General features: G+C 29.3%; 3 protein-coding genes across 4 annotated transcripts; 1 reads left to right on the forward strand and 2 right to left on the reverse strand.

The window, feature by feature from the left end:
- Positions 1-985: 985 nt before the first annotated feature.
- LOC126769880 (uncharacterized) lies at positions 986-5,859 on the reverse strand. The gene is made up of 6 exons (XM_050488832.1): positions 5,717-5,859; positions 5,347-5,546; positions 5,158-5,268; positions 4,785-4,955; positions 1,210-4,628; positions 986-1,134 (listed from the first exon to the last, which is right to left on the reverse strand). Exons 1-6 carry the CDS (start codon positions 5,758-5,760, stop codon positions 1,123-1,125), a joined length of 3,957 nt encoding a protein of 1,318 aa, XP_050344789.1. The 5' UTR covers positions 5,761-5,859; the 3' UTR covers positions 986-1,122.
- Positions 5,860-7,098: 1,239 nt separating this feature from the next.
- Positions 7,099-10,498, forward strand: LOC126769890 (syntenin-1-like). The gene is made up of 5 exons (XM_050488849.1): positions 7,099-7,221; positions 7,306-7,670; positions 7,742-8,073; positions 8,269-8,532; positions 8,997-10,498. Exons 2-5 carry the CDS (start codon positions 7,434-7,436, stop codon positions 9,043-9,045), a joined length of 882 nt encoding a protein of 293 aa, XP_050344806.1. The 5' UTR covers positions 7,099-7,221; positions 7,306-7,433; the 3' UTR covers positions 9,046-10,498.
- A 109-nt stretch (positions 10,499-10,607) lies between these two features.
- Positions 10,608-23,370, reverse strand: LOC126769886 (sterol O-acyltransferase 2-like). 2 transcript variants are annotated; one of them, XM_050488842.1, is made up of 10 exons: positions 22,982-23,370; positions 22,379-22,604; positions 21,433-21,584; positions 19,527-19,663; positions 16,217-16,359; positions 14,377-14,506; positions 13,600-13,746; positions 13,044-13,181; positions 11,475-11,652; positions 10,608-10,953 (listed from the first exon to the last, which is right to left on the reverse strand). In XM_050488842.1, exons 2-10 carry the CDS (start codon positions 22,594-22,596, stop codon positions 10,796-10,798), a joined length of 1,401 nt encoding a protein of 466 aa, XP_050344799.1. In that variant the 5' UTR covers positions 22,597-22,604; positions 22,982-23,370; the 3' UTR covers positions 10,608-10,795. The 2 variants fall into 2 exon arrangements, with proteins under 2 accessions (XP_050344799.1, XP_050344800.1); XM_050488843.1 differs by lacking the exon at positions 22,982-23,370 and having other exon boundaries at positions 22,375-22,543.
- Between the last annotated feature and the right edge of the window lie 1,575 nt (positions 23,371-24,945).

The following is a 24,945-nucleotide window of genomic DNA, read 5'->3' on the forward strand; positions in this document are numbered from 1 at the left end:
TAGAGCCAAAGAAATTGCTAAGCAACGTCTGACTCAGAATATATTTTAATAAATTATTTGTTTTAGGTCAAGTAATGTGTTGATATTTTTCTCTTCATCTATTTTTATATTTAATTTAATTCAAATGGGGAAGGTTTTGGTTATAGTTATATTAATTAGTTATATAAATTATTTTAGTACTTAAGTTTTTGTTTTGTTTAATTATAATTTACTTAAAAACGAGAAGATGTTATAGTATACATAATAGTACAAGTATTAGATTAAGATAGTTTAAATTAGATTTTTATGATTTTGAAGCATAAAATAAACCGATCCGTAATTGCTTTTTTTTTATTTATTTACCTTAAAGACTAGCTATTTTTAAACTCAATGTTAAACAATCCTACAAAACTAAATCTTGTTTAATATCTTGATATTTAGACTTAAACTATCTCGTTGGTATTGTGGCTAGATGTAAGGCTGCAGACCCGGGGGTCCTGTGTTCCCAGGTCGGGCCAATAAAAAAAATGGTTTTTTTCTGTCAGAAAATTCTCAGTAGCATCCCGGAGAGTTTGGAAGTTGGAAGTGTGTACTCTCCCGTGACTCGGAAAGCACGTAAAGCTGTTGGTCCTGAACTTGAACTCTTTCCGGTCATGTCGGATTGCCATCCCATCGGATTATGAAGGCTAGGGAATAGAGAGTGCACCTGTGTTTGCGCAAATACTTGTGCACTATAATATCTCCTGCGATTGCGCAGTTGGCTAATCTCTCTTGAGATTGGCCGTCGTGGCCGAAATCGGTCTAGAGGACATTATTATTAGTTAGAGAAGAATAGGATCTTTGGAGAATTAATGTATATTTATTTAATATTGCATCTCGAAATAAATTAAAACGATCAAAGTTACATTTGATTTGTGTTTTTAATTATATGATTTAAAAAAGTATCGATGTCATCGAGTAATTAGTAGTTGATATTCAAATAAAACATTTTTAACATTCTTCTTAACTCATCAAGAGTTAAGATCCTTTTAATATACATAAATATAAATAATTACTTTAATCAACAACACAATTTTTATAAATTAAGATCACAAATGCATATAATGCGTATACTTTATTTATCCATTGAAATTAATTTCAATGTCATTGCACCTTCTGAAACAAAATTAGTTTTTATTAATTCATTGAAATGTATTTATAAAACATTTTAGAGTTAGTCTCAATACTCACCATTGTTATTTCGGGAAACAACGCACTAAGATTGAAATTAGCGCGAGAAGTAACCGGAAAGCTAGATAATGATCGATCTGCATTTGGTCCCACATTTTGCATATTTGATTGCATAATGTGGCTATTGAATATATCGGGTTGATATTGTGCGGGCATCTGATTTCCTACGTAATTCGAAAATGTTATCTCATCTGGGAGGTTCTGATGTCTTTTAGTTTGGGTTTTGTTTTGCCAAAGTAAATGAGACGTATCATTCCATTCTTCAACTTCATTATTGCCTATTTTAGGTCTCTTACTTTGATATTTCTTATTAGAATCTTTTTTAGAACATTCTAGTTTATGCTTTGCTGCAGATTCTCTTCTAGAACTTTTGTAATTTGGAGGATCTTTTTCTTGTGGGAACGTGGGTATGTTGTTTCTCATTTTGAAATCACTATATTTATGATTTGAATAACTATTGCAGTCTGTACTTTGGTTATAGTCTACAAAATCACTAGGAAAAGCTCCGCTTGTGTAGTTACTGGTCATAAGATTAGTGCTTCCAGGCATAAAATTTGTATAAAAAGAATTGGATATAGTATTTGTAGTAGAATTATATAATGTAGTACCCGAAAATTGTTGTCCGGCGTAGGTATTATCGGAATAATCGATTATAGGTGGAAAATGTGAAACTTGAGCCACTCCACTATCTTGGGATATATTAAAATCGTTATATTTTTGTGGTACCATAAACTTTGGCCCGCTATTGTCTTGAAGTTTTTGACTATAATTACTACCGCCTCTTATTAATGACTCAGCGGAATAGCTGTTTTTCTGTGCCTTAGAACTTTTGTCAGACTTACTAGATTTAGTTTTCGCTTGTGAAAACGAATTAATGCTTTCATATGTATGCGATGCTTTTGGATCATTAAATCCATAACAAATCTGTGGATGGATTTCCATGCGCGATTTTCTGCTAACTTCATTGTTAAGAGATATATTTTGTTTTGTTGAAATGGATTTTGGTGTATCAGTTATTAGACCATTTGGTCGTAAGGGCATATTTTCGGATGATCTATTCATTAATTGAGTGACTGATAGAAAATTACCACAATTTGGTAATTCTGTATGTGGTAAAGTTCTATTTACATTGTCAGCTTTTTTTTTGTCATGTGGACCCAAAGCTAAATCTCCAACTAACGTAGGAAGGTTTATTGGAGGTGGTTCCATACTTATTTCTGTAGTTCCTGCGGGTCGCGTTGTTGGCCACACATTATGTTCTTCATGATTGGGTTGTGGTGGAAAATTATGCATATTAATAGGGAAGTAATTTGTCTCGCTTTGTGTATGTTTTTTAGATCCTAGTTCATTTTGAGTGTAGGAAGCTTTAATCGTTTCTTTTAATTCGGGTTGATTTTGGTTGCAGTTATTCTGCACAGGCCTTATTTCAGATGTCATCCAATTAATGTGCGTTTTACTTGGTGATTTTTTTGTATATTTGTCAGCAATGTGGTGTCCAACGATAGGTGAAGATTTTAAAACGCCTTCCGCTGTGCTTTCTGTCATATGTTTTGTATAAAATTGTTTTGGGGTACTACCTACTTTTGCATTCATGTTAGTATGTAAATGTTCTGAAGGAAAATAATTCTGTTGCTTTGCAATAAAGTTTTTTGAAACATTACTGTTTGTATAAATGGATGAAACGTCTTCGGACCACAAATTAGCACCTTGATTATAAAAACTAGTAATTTGTTCTGGAAAAGTGCCAGTCTTACTAGCTGGATTCTTTTTTGTTGAATTTGGAACTAAGGGCACATGAAAATCTGGATTAAAAGGGTTGTAAGTCGACGAGAAGGGCGTTGTGGTGTTCGGTAATATATTATCTTTATGAAACGTATTAGTATTAGTTGTACAATTAACAAAATCGAAACTTTTGTGAGACCAACCTAAGTCAATGTCGTAAGTTAATCTTTTCATAAGATTATCGTCAACATTAGTATAGTCAGATTTATTTTTGCTTGCATAGTTCTCCATTGCACACGGATATAAGCCTAACCCATTAAATTCGTGACCTGATGAAATGCTACTAGTGCTATAAATAGTGCTTTTAACTGAATTAAATGGGTCACCTTTGTAAAATATATTGTTAGTTGTATTATTAAACGTTGTTGACTGAGTTGTTACAGTTTTGTTTACAGATATATCAAAATCTATGCCAAATGTAGAATCAGTGAGAGCACAACTTGATGGTATTACTGATGGCAATGGTAAACTCAAAAATGGATTTTCATTAGTCATCAGATTAGGTACAGATGTAGTTGTTTTAATATCAGTTGACTTATTATTATTTTCATATTTATGGTTATGAATGTTTTTTTCAGTATTGGTGACTGGTGCAATCTGTGGTGGTTTACTGGAAGACTTAATTTTATTTTCTGGTATGATTGGTTTTTCAAAATAAGAGTCTTGTTGTGGTGGTGTTTCGTTTCGCAAATTTGTTTCTTTTGCATTAATATTCTGTGCTTCCTCAGCTGGGCTATCAGCTCTGTTGCCACTAACTAATGGGAAGGACATCAAAAAAGCAGCAGTTGGTGAAGCAGCTAAAAATTCTTCTGCCAATTCCAATCGAGCATTTCCAACGTCAACAACATTTTCACAAATTGTAGTATCTAAAATAGCTTGTATTTTATTATCTTTGCTTTTAAATTCAACTTCTTCCATTTTCTCAGGAGCAGATATTTTATTACTTTTGGATACAACAACATTTGAAATATTAATTTCAGATTTTTCAGCAGAAACTTCTTGATTTGGTAGAGCTATAGTTTTTTCAATATTTGTTTGATCATGATTCATAGATGGTTCCGAACATTTCGGTGGTGCTATTTCTTTATGATTATCAGTGCTTTCCTTAGATATATCTTTAACTGTGACAGTATCTTTTTTATTGTCTGTAATTGTCTCTTTGTCTAAGCTTGATATATTTGTATCGTCTGCTTCTAGTGTTTTCTCATCATTCAAAGTTTCTTTATTTTGATCTGCATTTTCTTTAGTAATAACTGCTGTATTTTTATCACCAGAACTCGTAACTTCAGTTTTTTTCTCAGAGTCCTTATCTGTTTCTGATTGATTAATTGATACTTCATCTTTTTTATCAATAGACTTAACCTTTTTAGGTCCTTTTTTGGGAATACTATTTCGTGATTTGACATTAGTTTTCTTGGTTTTTCCTGACAAGGGATGAGAGTATGCAGATATTGGCAAGACATTAACCATTGTAGTTTTTGTTATGTCATTACTGTTTCTGTTTATAATAGGAATAGCTGATTTGTTTATTGGTTGCAAATTTGTATCTACTAAAACAATAGTTGGTGGTTGAGGAAATAATACAGGTCTTTGTGGAAAGATATAAGGAGTGGCTGGTAGCATTACAATTGTATTTTCTGAAAAGTAATAACAAATAATCTTAAAACAAACCACACACAAAATAAGTACCTAGCTTACTAGATTAGAAGGACTTTACAATAAATGTTTTATCTTTGTTAATTTTATTCTATGTCTATTAGCAAATAAAAAAAGAAATAAACTAAGACACAAACCTTTTTTAACATTAGTCAAAGGTAGTAACTTGGGTAACTTTGGTGGTGTTTTATTTAGTACAGTGACTTTTTTTGTACTAATGTTTGATTTTACATCAATAAGCTTTTCTTTTTCTTTTGAATTTTTGTGCTTGGATTTATTTAACATTAATAATTTTACATATCTATTATCTGAAATTAAACATGAGTTATAAAAATAATTAAGTCTATAAATACACTAAATTTAAATTAAAAATTGATTAAATCTCTTTACACTACTTTAGTATAAAAACCATACAGGTATACAAATTGTTATTGAATTATTTTTTTCTCAAGAAAAATCATATACTTTAATAATATTTGGTAATATATAAAATCTATTTCTAATGCTTACTTTGGTTTTTCTTATTTGTCCCAATCGTGACTTGTAATGAAACATCTTTTTTGTCAGACTTTGTTTTTTCTATGGCTTCTAGTTTAACCTCCAATGCCAATATCTCTGCTTCTGAAAATAAAGTAATTATTTAAGATAGACTATGTCCATCATCGGTAAAATGATAATGAGGCAGTTAAATTGACTTACTGAGTTGTGTTCTTTCATGAACACAATTTGTTAAGCAAATAATAGCTTTTTGGACAATTTCTATTTTAGGGTATTGAACATTATCAGCTTCATCTCCAGTTACACTGTTAGTTTTATTTATAGATTTAACAATTTCTCCAAGTTTTGATATAGCGTCATTGAATTTTAATCGTCTTTGACGTTCCCATTCTCGACATCGACTATAAATACAAATTGTTTTAACATAAAATAAACAGGGATTTAGTAAAGAATATTTCAGATATATATAATTACTGCAAAACATGTTAAATCACGTTTTGTAACAATTAAATTAAAATAAATATCGTAATCAATATATAAGATTATATTTTGTTTCTTATTTTTATATCACCTCGGTGTACGTTGTTTATTGGTAGAAGGCGGATCCATTTTCATATATAAAAATTTCGATCATCAAATACATTTATTTTCATACACATATCACATTTATATACAAAATTACAGTTTTATTTTTCATGACTCTTTCTCTGTAAAATAGAAACATTTTATTAATTTGACAATTTGACATTTGTATATTGACGTTACTTTTTGTTTAAAAATTTCTTCTTACAAAAGGCAAAGGTATCGTATTATACATATGATAAATTCAAATAAATAAAACCGATAATAATATTACAATAGTAAAAACGCAATAGCAATGAAGTGGTAAGTTTAATTTTTTGAATGTATATATTTTATCTTTCTGCATTCAAGAAGTACAAGCTACTACCTATTTTTACATAATACATAAAAGGAAGGGAGGTAAACTAACTTAATATATTTTATAAAAGCTATTATAGCTAGCTATTATATATTTTATAAAATAATGAGACTGACCTAATCACTCATTATTACACCTAATATTATTAATAATTAATTGTTATGCATGTCGTTACATCTTGAAACATATCGATTATCAATTGTTCTGTTCGAGTACAATTAGTCGATTAATTAATTAATTAAAACGATAAAATTAATACATTATTAAAGATTTAAAATCATTATACTTTTTACGACCTGAAGAAGGTGGCGGGCACCAACTGGATGCGGAAGGCGGAGGACAGGGAGCTTTGGCGCACCTTGGGAGAGGCCTATGTTCAGCAGTGGACAACGATTGGTTGTTGATTGATTGATTGATACTTTTAACATTTGATAATTACAGTCTCTTATCAATTCCCAATTTATCATTATTGACTCTCCACTAAACAGCTAGTCCCATTAAATTAAAGAATAAAACAATACTAGGTATTACAGATGCACCTGATATTGTCATTTAATAAACTGATTTAACTTTTAGGATGTTTATTAAATTAAATCCAACATAAAAAAGAAAAAATAAGAAAAAAAAATCTCTTATAGTACCTTTTTATTTAAAGATTAACTTCATAGGTATTCTAAAATAAAAACGTTGTTTTCCGGATTTATACACTAAAAAAAATGTAATTAAATATTTCAATAAAACAGAAAAATATATTATTATTATGCTGTTAATAGGGGTACTCAGTCACTTTTAAAATAACCTGGATATTATAAACATAATTTATCTCTCATTGTCATATTGTCATAAATAATTTTTATAGTATAAAGTATTGACGGGTTCTTAGCTTCTTAGATCGATTATTTAAAGCTTACTCATGAATAATCGATTTGTTTAAGAGTCGATATCCGATTAACTAATATTTTGAACTTTTATTTGAGATTGGAGAATGAGTATCTTCGCAAAAATTGTTCAATCTGTTCATTCTGATTCATCATTCATTTCGTCAAATAATTACTAAACGACGTCATTCATTTCTCGATAATTCAATTTCCATTCAGTTTCAATTAGCTATATGTTGTTTTGTTGATAACTCAGTAGTGAGTTGTATATTTTGTTGATTATTGTCTATTCTATGGTTTTATTTTCGTTAGTTTTAATTTGTTAATTGTGTTTGATTCAAGGACGCCTATGTTTACATTCTATATAAAGCAACTACCGGATAGAGTTTTATCTGCTCAGCGTCAAAAACTAATCAAAGGGCGAGTAGGTAATTTGATATTAAACCTTGTGCAACATTGAAACAGTCAAAATGTCTTTGTACCCATCGCTTGAAGATATGAAAGTAGACAATATGGTGAGGGCCCAAATGACTCAACAGCACGGTCCGCCACCTTACCAGACGTATGAGTCAATAGGAGCGCCTGGTGGGCCCCAAGCAGCTCCCAGTGCACCTAGACAAGTTTATCCTGCTTTAGGTGAATACATGGGCTTAGAGCTTTCATCTGACATTATTGCTCTAAACATGCCTGAGTACCAGATCCAAACAGTAAGTTTCTCTAGTTATTGTATTGATATTTTTATAATATGTATTATTATAAAATATATTTTTTGCTTAAGGTTCAACCTTCTGGAGCAGTATGCAATATAGTTGCACCTCTTTCATCACAGTCTCCCAGCTTGTTAAAAGCAACAGTTACTCAAGGAATAAGACCAGTAATTCTCTGTAAAGATAAAGATGGTAAATGTGGATTGAGATTACATTCAGTTAATGATGGAGTGTTTGTATGTTATGTTGCCGCGGGTAGCCCTGCTGCCTTAGCTGGATTAAGATTTGGTGACCAGATATTAGAGATCAATGATGTTGCTCTAGCAGGAATGACTATGGACCAATCTCATGCACTCCTAAAAAAAGCATCTGTTAATGGTATCAAAATGGCTGTTCGTGACAGGTTTGTGAAAAACAATCTTAATATCAGTATACTCTCAGTTGAGTTGAATTTTAAATTACATACAAATTTAATAAATAATTAATTTTCTGTTTTATCATCATAAAGTCTTTGTAAATTCTTTTAACAAAAAATAAACTTGAAAGTTGTTTATGATGGAAAAACACTTATAAATGTTGTTTATTATTTTTGTTTTAGGCCTTTTGAAAGGACTGTTACTTTGCACAAGGATTCTCTTGGTCACATTGGCTTCCAATTTAAAGATGGAAAAATAGTTGGACTTGTAAAGGATTCCTCGGCTGCACGTAATGGATTGTTGACTGACCATCAATTACTTGAAATAAACACTATAAATGTGGTGGGCATGAAAGATAAGGAAATATCAAAGGTTATTGATGCAAGTCCCTCAGTTGTAAATGTAACTATTATTCCGCATTATATTTACAAACATATGATAAGCAAGTAAGTATATTCAATATCTAAGTTAAGTAAGTAGAACATAAGGTTTTATATAGTAAAAGACACAAATAAATATATGGGCCTTTTGTATTCATATAATTATTTATATTAGCGATGTAAGTATTGGGGATTTCATAATGAGTCATCAATTCTACAATTTTTAATCTATAGCAAAATGAGTCATAGAACAAAATACCTCTCATGTCACTAATGTAAAGGTGAAAATGGATACAATATGTGTTGCCTACTTTGTATTTATAAACTAAAATAAAGAATTATATTTAGTAGTAGGTTTTTTGCAAACAAGTTGTGTTGCATAGGAACCGAATTATCATTTATTATAAAGAATTTCTTAAAAGTTTATAATATATTTTAAAATTCTATCATTATTAAAATACATTAATTTTTAAGTATAGTTTTGTTTTTATTTTCAATTCAACTAACTAACTAACAAACTTTTATTTCAGAATGTCAAGCAGCTTGTTCAAGGAACTGGACCGTACTCCAGCCGTATAAAGAAATATATTAAAAAGTTAAATGTCTGTATGGAATATTTTAAAAAGAAGCACTACACTTTATTCTATAGCTATTCTATTAAGCACATATTTTTCATAATTATTTGTCATAATTTTAATAAGGTATAACTTATCAAATAATTAATTTACTGTTATCATATAGCTGAATCACCCGTAATGACAAATTTTGGTAGGTGCAGAGGGCCACATTTGGGCTATAATTTTTTTGGTTACTGTCTTATTTCGCCTTAGCTTTGGTGCTCCATTTATGGCTGCTCCATTTATGGCATTATTAATGATTTTAAAATGTATGACCATCACTTATTTTTTAGTTTTTATATTATAATAGTCAGTAAGGGCTGTGAAGATACTAGAGTTGCTAATATATTTGTTCAAAAATTGATGGGAAAATTAATCAAAATTTACAGTATTTTTTCGCTTTAGAAAATTTTAAATGTGTGTAAAAATGTTGATGAATCCTACAAATACATCAAACTTCTATTTCTGTATGTTAATTTAAATTCTGATCAATTACTTATATTTTTATCTTACACAAGATTAGAGTATCATTAAATCAATATTAAAATCAGAATATATAAATGCAAATAAATATTTATCAGTGCTACATTATCAAGCATTGACACTGGTGCACTCAACTTATTGTTAGCATTTTTTTTTTTTTACAAAAATGTTATATTTGTTATGCAACATATATACACCGAATAGTGTTACAAATAAATTACGAAAGTTGCATTATAGTTCTTAAAAAAAAACATGTTAACTTGTTATTGAATTATATGATTATGAAATTGAAAACGAAAGTAAAGCCTTTAAAATTGAACTTATAATAACAACATTATTATCTTTGCAACTTAAATTTTATTATTCACATTCCTGCAACAATTATAATAAACCTTTCTTATGAATTAACGGACATACAAATGACTAGTTAATATAAGTATAGATAAGAATAGATTATTGTCACGTTTTGAATAAGATAAATTTATATTGAGCTGAACATACATACATAAGTAAAAGACTTGCAACTGCTAAAACACACAAATCTTTGACTTTTTTTAAATATTTGTCTATTTCTTCAGTAGATTAATATTTAATATTTTTAATAAGACGAGGTAAATAATTCATAATGAATATTATTGTTCCCCGTGACCCAAAGAGATTATTTGTGCCAATATTATTTTTCTAATTTTTTTATGAAATGTGCAAGGAAATCGAATTGCCTAATGATTTAAATTTCGTGTGTTGTTTCTTCAAAATTTTTCTTAGAATTTTTTTTTATTCTAAAAAGTTATTCTATTACCTTTAATTCTTAATAAATTTCATCTTGTTACTTTATTAACGAAATGTGTGAATTCGAATCTGTTAAATGCAACATTTATAGAATAAGTAATGATAAGATTTTTTATTACTGGATATTAAATTTATATTAGCCATCTGCAATTTTATTTTGAACTAGTTGACCCGCGTGAAATTTCGTTCACATGAAATATTACGGAATATGTGTTATAGTGTTATATAGATGGGAGATTGAATCATTAAAAATAATATAACGAAATATTTATTCAAATATGATAAAATTCAGTCATAACAATGAATATAAAAATGTAAACGTATACCACATTAAAACCTTAAATCAAATTAGATCCAAGAATAGTTAACATTAAAAACAAGTGTTAAGAAATATATTATTATTGGAAATAAAAAAAGATCTTTTTTGATTTCAAACTACATCAATAAATTATGACGAATGGATTTTGAAATGTCCAATTTGGTTTTAATACGATTTCTGGACAAGACCATGACTTTGGTACGAAGAAGCTGTCTGTATCATATTTTGGGCAGTTTTTTCTTGAAAAATACTCCATTGCATATAAGCTCCATAAGAGACCTGTGAATAAAGTTACGATTTTATTACCTATTTGGTCGACATTAATTTACTTATCTATATTAATAATTATATGTATATGTATATATACTATATTTTGATAGTAGAAACATATTTTTGTCGTTTACAAATAGACGTGTATAGAATTTGTAATCATCGTTCCCGCTGTTTATTTTAGGAGTGTTATATCTAAACAAAGATCAGTATTATGATAATATTAAGTCGCAACAACTTATTGTTCCCTCGAGCATTTTATGAATCTTGTTTTACATTGACGTGATTTAAACCGACATTTAAGAACATGCTATTAAGGAATAAACATATCCATATTTCCTGACATATACTTATATATTTTTCTAAACCACGAATTACATATACACCAGTTATATCTGTTTGTCGGTAGAATATCTGATGGGTAGTTGGTAGGTACCAACTACCCATCAGATATTCTCAGACACAGACGAGCTTGCACAAGCTCTACCAATGATTGGTAAATAAATAATTTTATTTAAATTTTAACTCACCATTCCCTATAAAAAATGATAGCCACATTAGAAGGTTCAATGCTTTAGGAAAGCGAACTCCACTTGTGGCCGTTAAGGGCAACATCAAAAGACCGAATACTCCGAACTCGATCATCAGTACCGGATAAAAGAAACCGAAAGAGAGGGCTAATATCACTTCATGTGCTGCAGCTGATAACTAAAAAAACAAATTTAAAAATTAATAACAACGCCCGGTAGCTTGAATAACCGAAGTTAATTTGCTGTAGCGCCATCTTCATCTTGATGATATATTTATCAAATAATAAACATATTTTTTATAAATAATATAATTTTAAAAATATAATAAAATAAAAAATTGGTATAATAACCAATAGGTGGGATAGGAGCAAAGCACAACGAGGAAATACTATTGTTCCCGTATTTAAGTAGGTACTTCAGAATCTACAATTAGGTAGGTGGAGACTAGGTTAATTAGATGATTAATAGAATGATTTGTTGTACGTAGGATGCAGTAATTAAATTAGTTTTTTTTATAGCTATTAATTATCTATTTAATCATAGTGACTTAACACATATATATGTACCTAGTATATGCGAAGTCATGTACTTTAGGTACGTATTTCGTTACAGTTTATCTTCGATCGTTTACATGTTGTATAATATGTTGTGATTAACTAATCCACTCTCCCTTTCTCTATATAGAGATAGAATAACAATAACCTGTGCTCTTATTATTAATCAAATACATCATGAAAAATGTAAATCAAATTTTTGACTTGCCACATCTCCTAAATAATAAACGTGAGGTAGTATTGTTTGCTGATGACACTTCCTCAATTTTTAAAAATACGTTTATCAACACTAGCTGACCCGTACCCACTTCATTGGGCGGTAAACATTTTTACTTTTGATGAAATTATGATTGTGGTTCGGTTAGTACTGAGTGCTATGATTTATTTTCTGACTGTCAATAGTCGCGTTGGCCACGACATCCGACTACCACGAAAAAGTCTTTTAATTTTTCGGGTTAGTATATAGCCTATGACACTCACAAAGAATGTGGCTTTCTATTGATAAAGGAATTTTTAAAATCGGTTCAGTAGATCCAGAGTTTACCTTCTATAACCTCACAAACTTTACCTTTTTATAATATTGGTATAGATGACGAGGTGAACAATGCTCTCTCTGAAATAGTACATTGGTAAGTCTTTTATGGGAGATATACATGCATTCTACAACAGGATCACAGAAAACGTTCAAAATAATTCAATTGGGAATTTAAAATAATCGTTAATTATTACACTTAAGGATATAACATAACCAATGACTTTTTAGATGGTTGCATACCTTGGGAATGAAACGATCGCCTCCAGTTTATTTCAAATAATCAAAAAATATTATTCTGCTATTGCATAAATTGCCTATGATTTTAAAAGATCCAAATGTGAAGAAAAACCCGCTGATTTTCTTTCGCCGGTTCTTATCAGGTTTAAGGTGCTTATTTCCGAACCGAACCGGTGGTAGATTGATGGCAATCAATAAGTAAATGTAAAGCTTGTTTTCAATAACTCAACTTGAATTACTTACTAAAAATACTATTAGGGTAGACAAAACTCGACCAATACGCGGGGCTAGTACACGATATATGTGGTCGCGGAACCAAGCATGTACTATCCGATTCCAGGCTCGGTAGTAACTAGAGAAGCGGGAAGTGGTCCACCAGTCCTGAAATAATATGAAAGTAAAAAAGTATTAGTTTCATCAAATAAAGTACAGTAACACTTTTATTGCTAAAACTAAATTTATCAAAAGGACAGAAAGAAATTACCTACTTTCAATACTTTTGGAGATGTACTAGCTTTTTTGATGTCATTGACATGAGACCATCCAGTCAGCAGTTATTGATTTCTACTGCCAAACATCAACAGTTTGTACTGCTGTACAAACTGTTGATGTTTGGTTTGGAAGTTATTTTTACATACAATATTTTGGCTCTGACTGTAACGTATTTGTAGCGGTTACATACATTAATTAAAAAGCGACAAGATATTCACCATCTTCATAATGATTTTGTTATACAAATAGTACATTAATACATATTCTAGTCTTTTTCGTTTACAATTGTATTATAAAAAATACTTACTTCATAAAAAAGACGATCTCCAAATTTCAGCATCTCTGCAAAAGCATTGTGCCATGCATGTAGCAGGCAGTAAAAACCGCATAGGAAGGATATAACACCGGGCAGTACACATGCAAACATACCGCGTACAACAGTACCAGCCTCCACCTACAACATCGATAATAGGGAGAATAAATTCGAAGCATAACGTAGAATTTGATTGTGAAATGTCACATGGTCATAATTATAAGACATCATTCATTCATTCAATTGCTAAAATATTTAAAATGCGTGTATCACGCATTAAATTAACTAACTATGTATTTTTTTTTTGTTACACACTATACTTATTGCAAGTTTGCTGGAATATTTCATGTATCGAAATTACCAAAATAAATAAAGCATAAAATTTCTTGTGTTACAATTTACTTAGTCTATAATTGTCTCTGTAATGAGACTCCTCACTCATTACAAACAATTGGGAGAATAATCCATGTTGATTTATTGAAAATGGGCAAATATATTGTTACCGAATTTGGTTTCAAAACTAAACACTTGTTCTTAAGGTTGTTTTCAACCCACAAACTAAATTGGCCGGCCTGATGCTACGTTCTCCAAACGATTCGTACATGCATCTAAGGTAGTCACTAGTAAATGGACTATTTACATAATTGTAACTGCGAAATATACGTATTACCATGATTAGCTTTAGTTACAGACCACATTGGAATGTGTTGTTCCTAAAACTATATTTGCAATATACAATTTAGGTTGAATAAAAACCAAAGAGTTTTTTACCTTAGCTTCCTTTCCATAATCTGACCAATAAGGTAATATGAAACGCTCCCATAGGAAACTGTTGTAAAATATTATAGCAGTTACTTCCAAAAAATGGAAAACTACTACACCCCACCTAATTCTCTTGGTTCTGTAAAAAAATTACCAATATTAGTACCTATATTAATATATATTCTTTCCAAGTACACTGTGCTTGAAATTCTTGTTTTTCTTAAATTCTTAATTGTAATTAACAAACATACGTTATTTTCGGTAATGGTAATGAAAAAAATCATGTTTTTTTATAAAGTATATTCAATATTTTTGATTATATTATCTGACTAATACTGATAATACTTTTATACTTATTGCCTATTTAGTCTATGCCATTATTCATTTATTTACTTCATAAAGACTTACTATTTGTATAAAGATAAAATAAATAAAGAAATACAATAAATGAAATATCATTGTCTAAAATGCCGCCGCGAAATAAGGTTTTTAATTTAATCTTTGACATTTAACTGTCAAGTACGTCGAACTGAAAACTCGTCCCCGCAACTTTTGACACGTTTCTCATTAAAATTTATGATAAAATCCGTCAGTTAATGTTTAGTTTCGTCGTAATTGTCGATGAAATGGGAGTTTTGAGGTTTATACTATTTATGGGACATTTTATTCGAAAATAAATTGTGCCTACTTTTATCACCAAAACACGCAATTAATTCAACCTTTTTAGCTCTCTTACTTTGATTAACTTTGTACATTTGAAGAGTTTGTATTAAATATGATATTTATTACTGCCTTACATTGTTTTGTTTATTTTTTAGTAGTAGTAGTACATTTGGTTTTTAAAAAACGATGTTTCTATATCTTATTCGCAGTCACTATAAATTATGTATTTATAATGTTTATTTGAAGGCTACCGAAATGTACTCGTGACATCCGTTTAATATTTCATCAGAAGCAAACGACTACGTAAGTAAGATTATTTCAATGATGTAATTAATTTATACAACCATAGTTAATTTTTTTATAAGCTTTATATTTTAAATGTTATTTAAATTCTATTAAATATAAAATATAAATAGGTTTGAATATAGTAGATATTGTTACGAAATTCATTAGAAAATTGATATCTAAGCTTGTTAAATTCAGACATTTTAATTATTATAAAAGAATTTTATATTGATATTATTATTAGAACATATAAAATTTCCCTTTGCTAAAAACTTGTAAGGTTTAACGCATTACCACAAATCCGAGTTCTTTGTGTAGATATTCAATTCTATTTATAAGTTGTTAAACATTTGGTTGTATTTGTGTCTGTAAAGGAATAAAGGGCTTGAGAGGATTATATCTAATCCAGGCCGAACGAGTCCCTTCCGCGAGTTTGCCTACGTGACACTATTCACTGTATTAGAGGACATAAACGAGCATGTAATGAAAATAATTTTAAGATATAATATCAACTAAAAAAATTATTGTAAAGACTTTTAAAATGAATTTGGACATTTAAACCGATTTTTAAAAAGTAATAGGTGTATTTTTACGTATAATCGGTTGTAGGCGTTTTATTTTTTAACTGATCTTTATTATTGTTTTCACAATGAGTGAAGTATACTTAGTATACTTAAGAGTTTCTATTTGAAGCGTATATCAGGCATGTTACTGAAGCAGATTTTTTTTTTTGAAAAAAAAAAAAATCTTGGTTTTAATAAAAAAAATTCACATATTAACTATTTAAATGTATAGGTATGCTATTCACATTTAAATAAAGACTAATTGTGCATTGCGTTTCACTTGTACTTATCCATAAATAACTTACATATATTGCGGCAAAGGAAGTAACGTTACTTACCTGGGGTACTCATCCCTGTAGATAAGCGTAGGTGCGAATAGGAAGTATAGATAGTGTGAAAATGAGGGTATTTTTGTACTTCCATCGTGTAACCGGTTCTTACAAGCAACAGCAACAGCGCAAATTTTCATAACGAAACGAAACTGAAAAAAAAACGATAACCTTTTATTAGTATTTTACTTAAAATAGATAAATAAATAGATATTCTAATTTATTCAAGATAACTTTGAAACAGGTCAGATTCAAACGAGAAGTGGAGATAGGTGCTAAGGGCTCTACGCCAGCCCTTAGCACCTATCGAAAATCAAGATAGGAAAAGTACTTTTTTAGTAACGCATACGTGACAAAATATATTAATTATTTAACGCGATCGTAAAATTATGAATTTTTGAAATAAACAAACTTTACCTCTATAATATATTTTATAAGAAAAATATAGAAAAATCATAATACTGCTTACTAATTTGCTGCATTATTCAATGCATAAAATAATAAAAGTTGATAACTTTCGTTTCGTTACTTAAAATATGGTTTACGTGTTCAAGTGTATTGGAACGCAATATGGATTTCGGTGTAAAGTACAAAGTTCCCGTAGCTATTAGTTACGTGTCGTAGCCCCGTATCGAGTAATTTACAACTATAGTTTCAGTTAGACGAGAACTTAAATAAATAACAGAAACTTAAGAAGTAGGTAGACCTTAAATCACCCAATATATATATCACACTATATAGTGAACCATAATAGCAGAACTTTAATAAATGTATGTGTACAAGCGCGTTAAGTGTAATGTAGCTAAAAACGAATAAAGTTATAAGGCGACAAAACAGTGTCGAAAGTGAAATGTAACATAAATCAGCTGCGACCCTTGTCATGGCCGTGGCTGGGGCCAGTAAATAACGGCATCGCACCGGCTGGGGCTGACGAATCCCCATTACCTATCAGCACGCCACCTGCCAGTGTGAGGGTGGTCCCTCACACCCTTTTAACTTTATGTCATTTATTTCATTACAATATCACCCTAATGAACATTGCCTTGCGATTCACGTTTATGTTAGAAGCAGTGATTACAACTCGACGGTAATTTCGTGAACAAAATTACAAGCCGTCGCGCTGAGGCCTTTGTCGTCTCCGTAAGAACGTTAATAATATATTATTTTGATGACTAGTTGTTGCCCGCGGCTTCGCTCACGCTTAAGTATCAGGAACTCATAAATGATTGGAAGTTTGCGATTTAAAAGTAAGAAGCATGAAATGTCATTCTGTTTAAAATAAAGTATATTAAGGGTTTTTTTTTTAATTTTGGTTGATTCTATTAATATTCATTAGTGAACTTACTGTGAATCTCTATAATTTCACTTAATATATTTTATAGTGACTAAATGAGTTGAAGAAAAATGTATTTTATATTTGTCTTCCGATCTATGAGTACGGTGATCTGTCCACGACGTTTGATATAGTTAATACTGTAAATGAGCAAGCGCACACATACATATTTTTTATTGTATCAAATTCAGATTAAACAAAACTATTCAACTCACTGAAAACTTTATTTATAATTAATAATCGAAGTACTTCTTTGTAAACGACGATTGCGGTGTTTCATTGTGGGCCTAAAATTACTAAGTTACTCAAAGCTCACTCTGGAGCATGCAACATAAAAACTGTTAATGTCCATTCTTAGGAAGAAAAACTACCTCTCAACGAGCTCTTATTAAAATAAATCTGTAGGAATTGAGGATCATCTTGAGGTAAGGCTTCGAGACCACCAATTAAGTGGTACACCTGGCAGTAATAGAAATACATTTTCTTTATACAAACTTCACTATGGTAGAGATACAGTGTTGCACTTCCCTAGAGGATTTTAATAATAAGGAGTTGTGTATTTTGCATTTCGTTATATGCACTTAAAAGTATGTATATGAAGTAATTTTTAGCAGACATGTCAGCAGACATTACTAAAGCGAAGTTTTTACGCAAAAACTACAAATCAGGACGAACATAAGCTATATAGTTATAGTATATTGCAGTTTTTTTTATATTAAGTTTAAAGCTTAATAAACTGACGTAAAGTCCATCATTTTTATTGTTAAAAAGGGAAAAAATAACGACAACCGTAGTTGGATTACATAATAATTTAATTTAAGGCGATTTATGCAGATAAAATATTGTCTTTTCCACTGCACAATTTGAAGCCGTAGTTTTATAAATATTACGAGATATAATCGAGTGAAAAATACTCGGATCGTGGTGTACGACGATTTAAAACAGTGCAGACGAATAGATCGGTTGACGAATGTTTATATCATACCAATATTACGAGTATCACACTCTCGTCATACTAATATTATAAAGAGGTTAATTTTGTTTGTATAGTCTTTTCGGTTTAACATTAGGACTATTCTAAAAAGATAGACATGGAACTCTTATATTATTTTTTACTATCAAAAACATGCGCAAATCATTCTCAATTTTTCCATAGAATTAAATACAGAACTCATCATAAACGTATTCCTAACATTGCTTAAAATTCCAAAAAAACCATGATTGGGGGCGAACTAAATTTCAAAATTCAAAGAAAATGGATTCCTTACTTACGTTACTTTTCAAGATTTTGCCTTCTAAAATGCAATCGCATTTTCAAACTCATTAGAATTACTCAAGTAATCACCCTATAATCTTCAATTTAAACTCAGATCGTTAATTATATTGGGAAATCACATCTAACAGCTTGCAGTAAAAAATGTCATCGAAGCAACAATTTTTAGAAAAAAGTATAAAGGAGATGTCGTTTTAAAATCAGGAATTTAAATGAATTCGACTAAATGCCTGCTTTAAACGCCTGCAGTTTGTACGGCTAGCATTCGCAATTACTATAAGCAAATAATTTATAACCTGTTTCCGTTTTGGGTAACCATTAGCTTTGTTTCTTACGAGCGGACAAAATTCATCTCGTATGTAAACATTTCAATCGGCATTCTCCTGAATGTATTCCAGTTTAAATTTAATATGCATGGCCACTATTTTTAATAGATACAATGACAACTCAGAAATATGTATTTTTCTAGTTTTATCCAATTTCTTGGAAAAAAATCAACAAACGATCACATAAAAATTATCTTGAAATTTGAACAGGACAACGTCTTTCCGGCCAATTAATATATGCATTATTACTCATATATATATGTAGTAGGAAAAACTATATATATATATATATAGTTTGTCCTACTACACAATGAAAAAGTATTTAAATAAAATAAAAAAATAATATATACATACTTTAAAATTTAAAGATACAATATAGAAGCTTACCATTTCACAGGTGACAATCACTGACGATGCTAGTGCTAAATGCTTATTAGCTAGATCAAACACCGGAACAGCCACTAGTGTTGTTTCCAGTCCGATTACGCTTAATACTCCTACTATGGACCATGCTCTGCATAATCCTTTAAATAAAAATATCGTTAATTATTATCGATCGTTAATTACATCGACAATATTTATATGCACAATATATTTATAGTTATATATACACCACTACAATATACTATACACGAAATAATGTTATTTTAATCAATTGTAAAAATGGTATTTTTATTCCATTCCATTAGTTATAATACTTTTTTTTTAATTATTAAAAATTGCAATAATCAATGAAATACAGTATAAATGTTTGATATAACTTTGAAAACAACGTTAATAAATGATAATTTCGCAAGCAATGGAAACTAAGCTTTTGACCATAAATTGTTTTCATACAATATATTTGGCTCACTAGTGGTTCGATTCTTTAGTAATAATTGTTTAGTTTAAATCGCTTTATAATATTTAAAATATCAAATTAATGAAGCTAAATGTTAAAAGTTTTGAAAGAAGCTCTTCATTGAAATGAAGTAAGCTTAGTAATTCGAAGGCACGTGTATGTCATATATCCAAGTGACTAATTGGAAATAGCGTGAAGCAAAGTGGCCTCTTGCATGAAAAGGTACTCTCGACAGGTACTTGCCTACACTCATTTCACTTTTCATGTGTCTAGTTACAAGCAGCAGATTTGTTTGTCTTTCGGAATCAGCTCGATATGGTTAAATATTTGAAATCCACCAGATAGTAAATATGTATTTTATAAAAGGCACGGATTTTATGGGTGTGTAAAAAAAACAATAGTTACCTCTCTACAGAAAAATACCCTTATGTGGTGGTTGTTAACCCCAGTTGTTAAGAGCCATTACTATAACTCGAAATTTTGTTAATCAATGTAAAAACATTTATTTATGCAATTTTTTTTTATTTCGAGGTCAGATTATGATTTTTTTCTATTGATAAACTTAGAAAAATTATATTTTCAGAACATAAAGGTATAAAGTTACAAATTAATATTTATAGAAAATATATTATATATATATATATAATATATATATCTAATAATATTGACGATATACTCGTATATATACAAAAAAATAAAGGTATTAGTATATAACCCCAACTTTAATATAAATTATTATTCACGAATTGATTAATTGAAAAATAATTTGGTTGGGGTTATATGGACCTTTAAGTTGTCTGATAACTAAGTTGCTTAATTTATTAATAAATACAGTAGACATTATAATTATTTGGTTAGTTATCACATTTTGTAACTACTAAGAATAATAATTAAAGTGAGAAATTGTTAATAATGTGAGGACAAACAGGTCAAAGTTAAGTCTATAAATTGTAGTTGTCCCAATTTTCAAGCAATTCGTAAATACGAGTCTGAGACTGTTTACGTATATGTCGTCTAGTTTATTATACAAAATAAAATATGCAATATAAACTAAATGTTACATCAAGCATCTACTTGTAGAAGAGTTATAGTATATATGTATATCATAGTTTGTTTTTTTTTAATAATATTATTACTCTATTATGAAAATATAAACTTTATAGTAACGTAATTAATTTATGTAAGTTGCAAAAATCACAATTAACAATATTATTCCTATCTAATCTGAAAATGATTACGACTTAATATAATATAAGCTTTTATTAAATTAAGTTTCAATATAACCCATCAGCTAGCTATTGCATGTCTTGTGTACGCATAAGGAAAATTAAATTAATACAGGTTACTTTTGCAAATCTTAAGTGGGCATGTGATAGTTTCAGATTTATAATCTGAATAGAGAAACAAGAAGAAATTATACTTAACTATAATATCTTATGTATTTTTCTTTACCTGTGTATTCCCTGATAAGCTTTCGTACCCCGGCATAAATCTTCAACCCGGGATAAAAGGCAAGGGCGACCGTTAGCTCGAACAACCATAGTTTGGCGCCGCGTCTGATGTCACCGAACCCATATACCACTGACGTCACACCGATGTTTATTCTGGAAAAGTATATTATAACGCATTATTTTAGGAGACTCAAAGATGTTCGTTAGAGTTTCTAGTGGTTTTTTATGTAAGGTGATATTCATATTAAATGTTACATATTGTAAGGAATGAGAAAAAAATATAGTAATTTAATAAAAGATTGAATTTAATGCCTGCCCCTAACTTGGGTACCCTTATTGATCCTGTAAGCTTTTCATTAGCATACAGATGGATACGGTCAGGGATAAATTTAAGACGCTATTAAAAAAAACGTAAATGTTAAAATTCTACTTTTTAAATTAGTGTTAAAGGATGAATTAATAATTAAGTTTCATTATCTTAAATTAACATGATTGTAAAAGCTTTATGTCATACTTATGTATTAGTGAGACGTATAAAAAATATCAAATAGGAGTTGACACGGCCCAGTGGATGGAACACGTAGATATAAATGGAAGATTGCGGTTTCAAATCCGGGCAAGCATCACTCATCAAGAGTTATCATGTGCCGTTTCTTATTGTTACCGGTCTAGTTGATCGCATGATATTAAATAATAACTTATGGGTAACTCAGAAACAGATTCATTAGTGTTACATCTTTGTGCAGGCCTTGATAAGACCAACAGTCATAAATTATAAAATAAAAAACAAAAAATGTATTGAAGTGTGAGATAAATGATAAATGATTCAGAGCACATGTATAAGTGTCATAAAACCTTAGATCCCGTAGTTCAACAGTATCGATAAAATTAAATAAAAAATAAATAAACTTAATAACTTATTAATTAGTATGAAAAATTTTACTTGCTTTCCGCGCTCGATAAGATCATATATCACGGTGTCACAGAGCAGTACCAGTAGAATGACAACAAATATGTGATATATTGCCCTTATGTGCAGGGAATGTTCAATGAGAACTGTTAATGGCGACTCTCGGTGCACAAACTCGGGACTCTTTGTTTTTTCTTCTTGTGCGACGATTCCATTTTGTATGTCAGGATCCACTCTTTGCCTTCGTAAACTCATTTTATATTCTAAAATATAGCAAAAATAAATTATAACCTAAAACATACTTTTCGAATACCTTTCAGATACAACAAGTTTTTATTATTAATCAGATACAACAATTTTATCTATTCTTTATTAAAATAAATTTCGAGATTCAACGATTTTGGTTTTATTTTATAAATTTAATTACAAAAGAAAGTTCAATTTATATTGTACGTTATATTATATTTATTTTAAGTAAAGGTACTCCATTACAAGGATGAAACAATTTTCATTATTGCCAAGTAAAGTTGCTCTTTCAAAGATTAATCAAGTGATATTAATCTTTTGATTGAATTCTGACAATAAATTTATGTTCGGTAATGATAAGGTCGTGACTATTAATTAATCAGAAAATACGTACCTTTGGTTACTCTCAATCTTTTTTTCTTGTGTTACTTGTCGGGAACTAAAAAGTACAATTATTCTAAACCACTGTGGGGACTTGTATTGTTACGCAGACATGATATACAGTATACACACACACAACACAATTTGTTTGTTATCGTACCAACCTTTAACTCCAGATAACTTTAACTCCAGATAAGTAATGTTATTACACCCAACTGTCTTTATTAAATAACTTTTTCATTGACACATTTCGTTTATTACACTTATCACGGATCACAAATATTTCGATAACTGCATTAGGACACTACAAAGTTAACTTAGTTAAAATATATACTGTGCTTGTAGAAAAGCGATTCGCATAGATTAATTTGATTGTATTTATATTTGAACTTTCATAAACTACGATCTTTGGACGACCTTATATTATATGTGGGTACTTGTAATATATGTATCTTGTTTACTTTTGCGCTATTGTTAATTGTCAAAGGGTATTTAATTAAGTTTTAATATATTTAGCGTATACATGTCGACTATTTTATTATTAAGCTATAAATGTTGAAATATATTATTTATCATTTAGTTTTATAGCGAATGAAACCGTAATTGACAATCTACTGTTGTAGATTAAGATTTTTTGATATACGCTATCAGGTGATTATAAAAAATCTTATAATTTTAATATAAATTACTTTGTATGATTTGTTTTTAGTCTAGACGGTGCGATATCTAAATAATAATCTATTGTATACTTATTATCTTGTAGTTATATTTTTGTTCATAAATATATTCAGATTAGTAAAATAAATAATTTAAAATCTTTTATTTTTTATTTAATATATATATAAGTTATATTAATCATTTGAACTATATAAATCTTGATCAAGCGGAATTTCATCAACTTAACTTTTATTATCATTTCTAACTATAATATAAAGTTCAGATTTAATTTTACCTTAACCTTTAATTTCGTATATTAACCTTTTTACCTACAGCCAGATTATATAATACAATAATTATGTAAATTTGAAAATATTTTTAATCAATAATTCGAATTTAATTGAATAAAATCCAAAATTTATCTGCTTAGGATAGGATAGATGATGAAACCGACAAACCTATTCCTAGTTTGGTAGAAAAATAGACTGTTATTAGTAAATATTCATATTAATTATGTTGTTTTGGTACCTGAGGAATTGTCAGATGTCACTTTAACTATGAAAATTATTTATCTATTTGACCAATTTTATTTCATATTCGAGTATTTGACTATCCAGTTTTAAAATTTTAATAACTTATCAACTTCTGTTAATTAACACTCGACGGCGTAATATCACTGACCGTAGGAAATGTGTGATATTAAAACTAGCGAAATCCGCGGCTTCGTTAGCTGGAATTTGGTTTGCTATGAAAATCCCTTAAATTCTGTCATTTAAAGGCACTCAATCTCTATTTGAATTAAACATGAAATAAAATATTTAAATTAATAGGTAACAGAAGTGTCTAAAAAATAAAAGGCAGTTCTCTTTTGAAGTTAATATGGCTACTTCCGAGTTACGAAAACCTAATATTTCTATTCGTATTTTCGATTCTGTTCCATTAATTATATTTTTATATCATATTATAAGATTAGAGTATCATCGAGCCAATATTAAAATATATCAATGAACTTAGATATTTATCCGTGCTACATTATCGTGTATTAATTTTGGTGATATAATGTACATTCTATTTAGAAAAATATTTTTATATTTTGTAAAAAAATGTACATTTGCTATGCAACGTATAATATAATATTACAAATAAATTATGAATGCTGTATTATAAGTTCTTAAATTAAAGGTTGTTGACGGTTATTGAATTATACATTTACGAAATTTAAAACAAGTAAAGTCTTTCTTTCTCTTAAACTTATAATAAAAACATTATTACCTATTCTTTGCATCTTATTATTCACATTCCTGCTAAAAATTTAATAAA

The sequence above is a fragment of the Nymphalis io genome, chromosome 8 (genome assembly GCF_905147045.1).
Source record: "Nymphalis io chromosome 8, ilAglIoxx1.1, whole genome shotgun sequence".
NCBI lineage: Eukaryota > Metazoa > Arthropoda > Insecta > Lepidoptera > Nymphalidae > Nymphalis > Nymphalis io.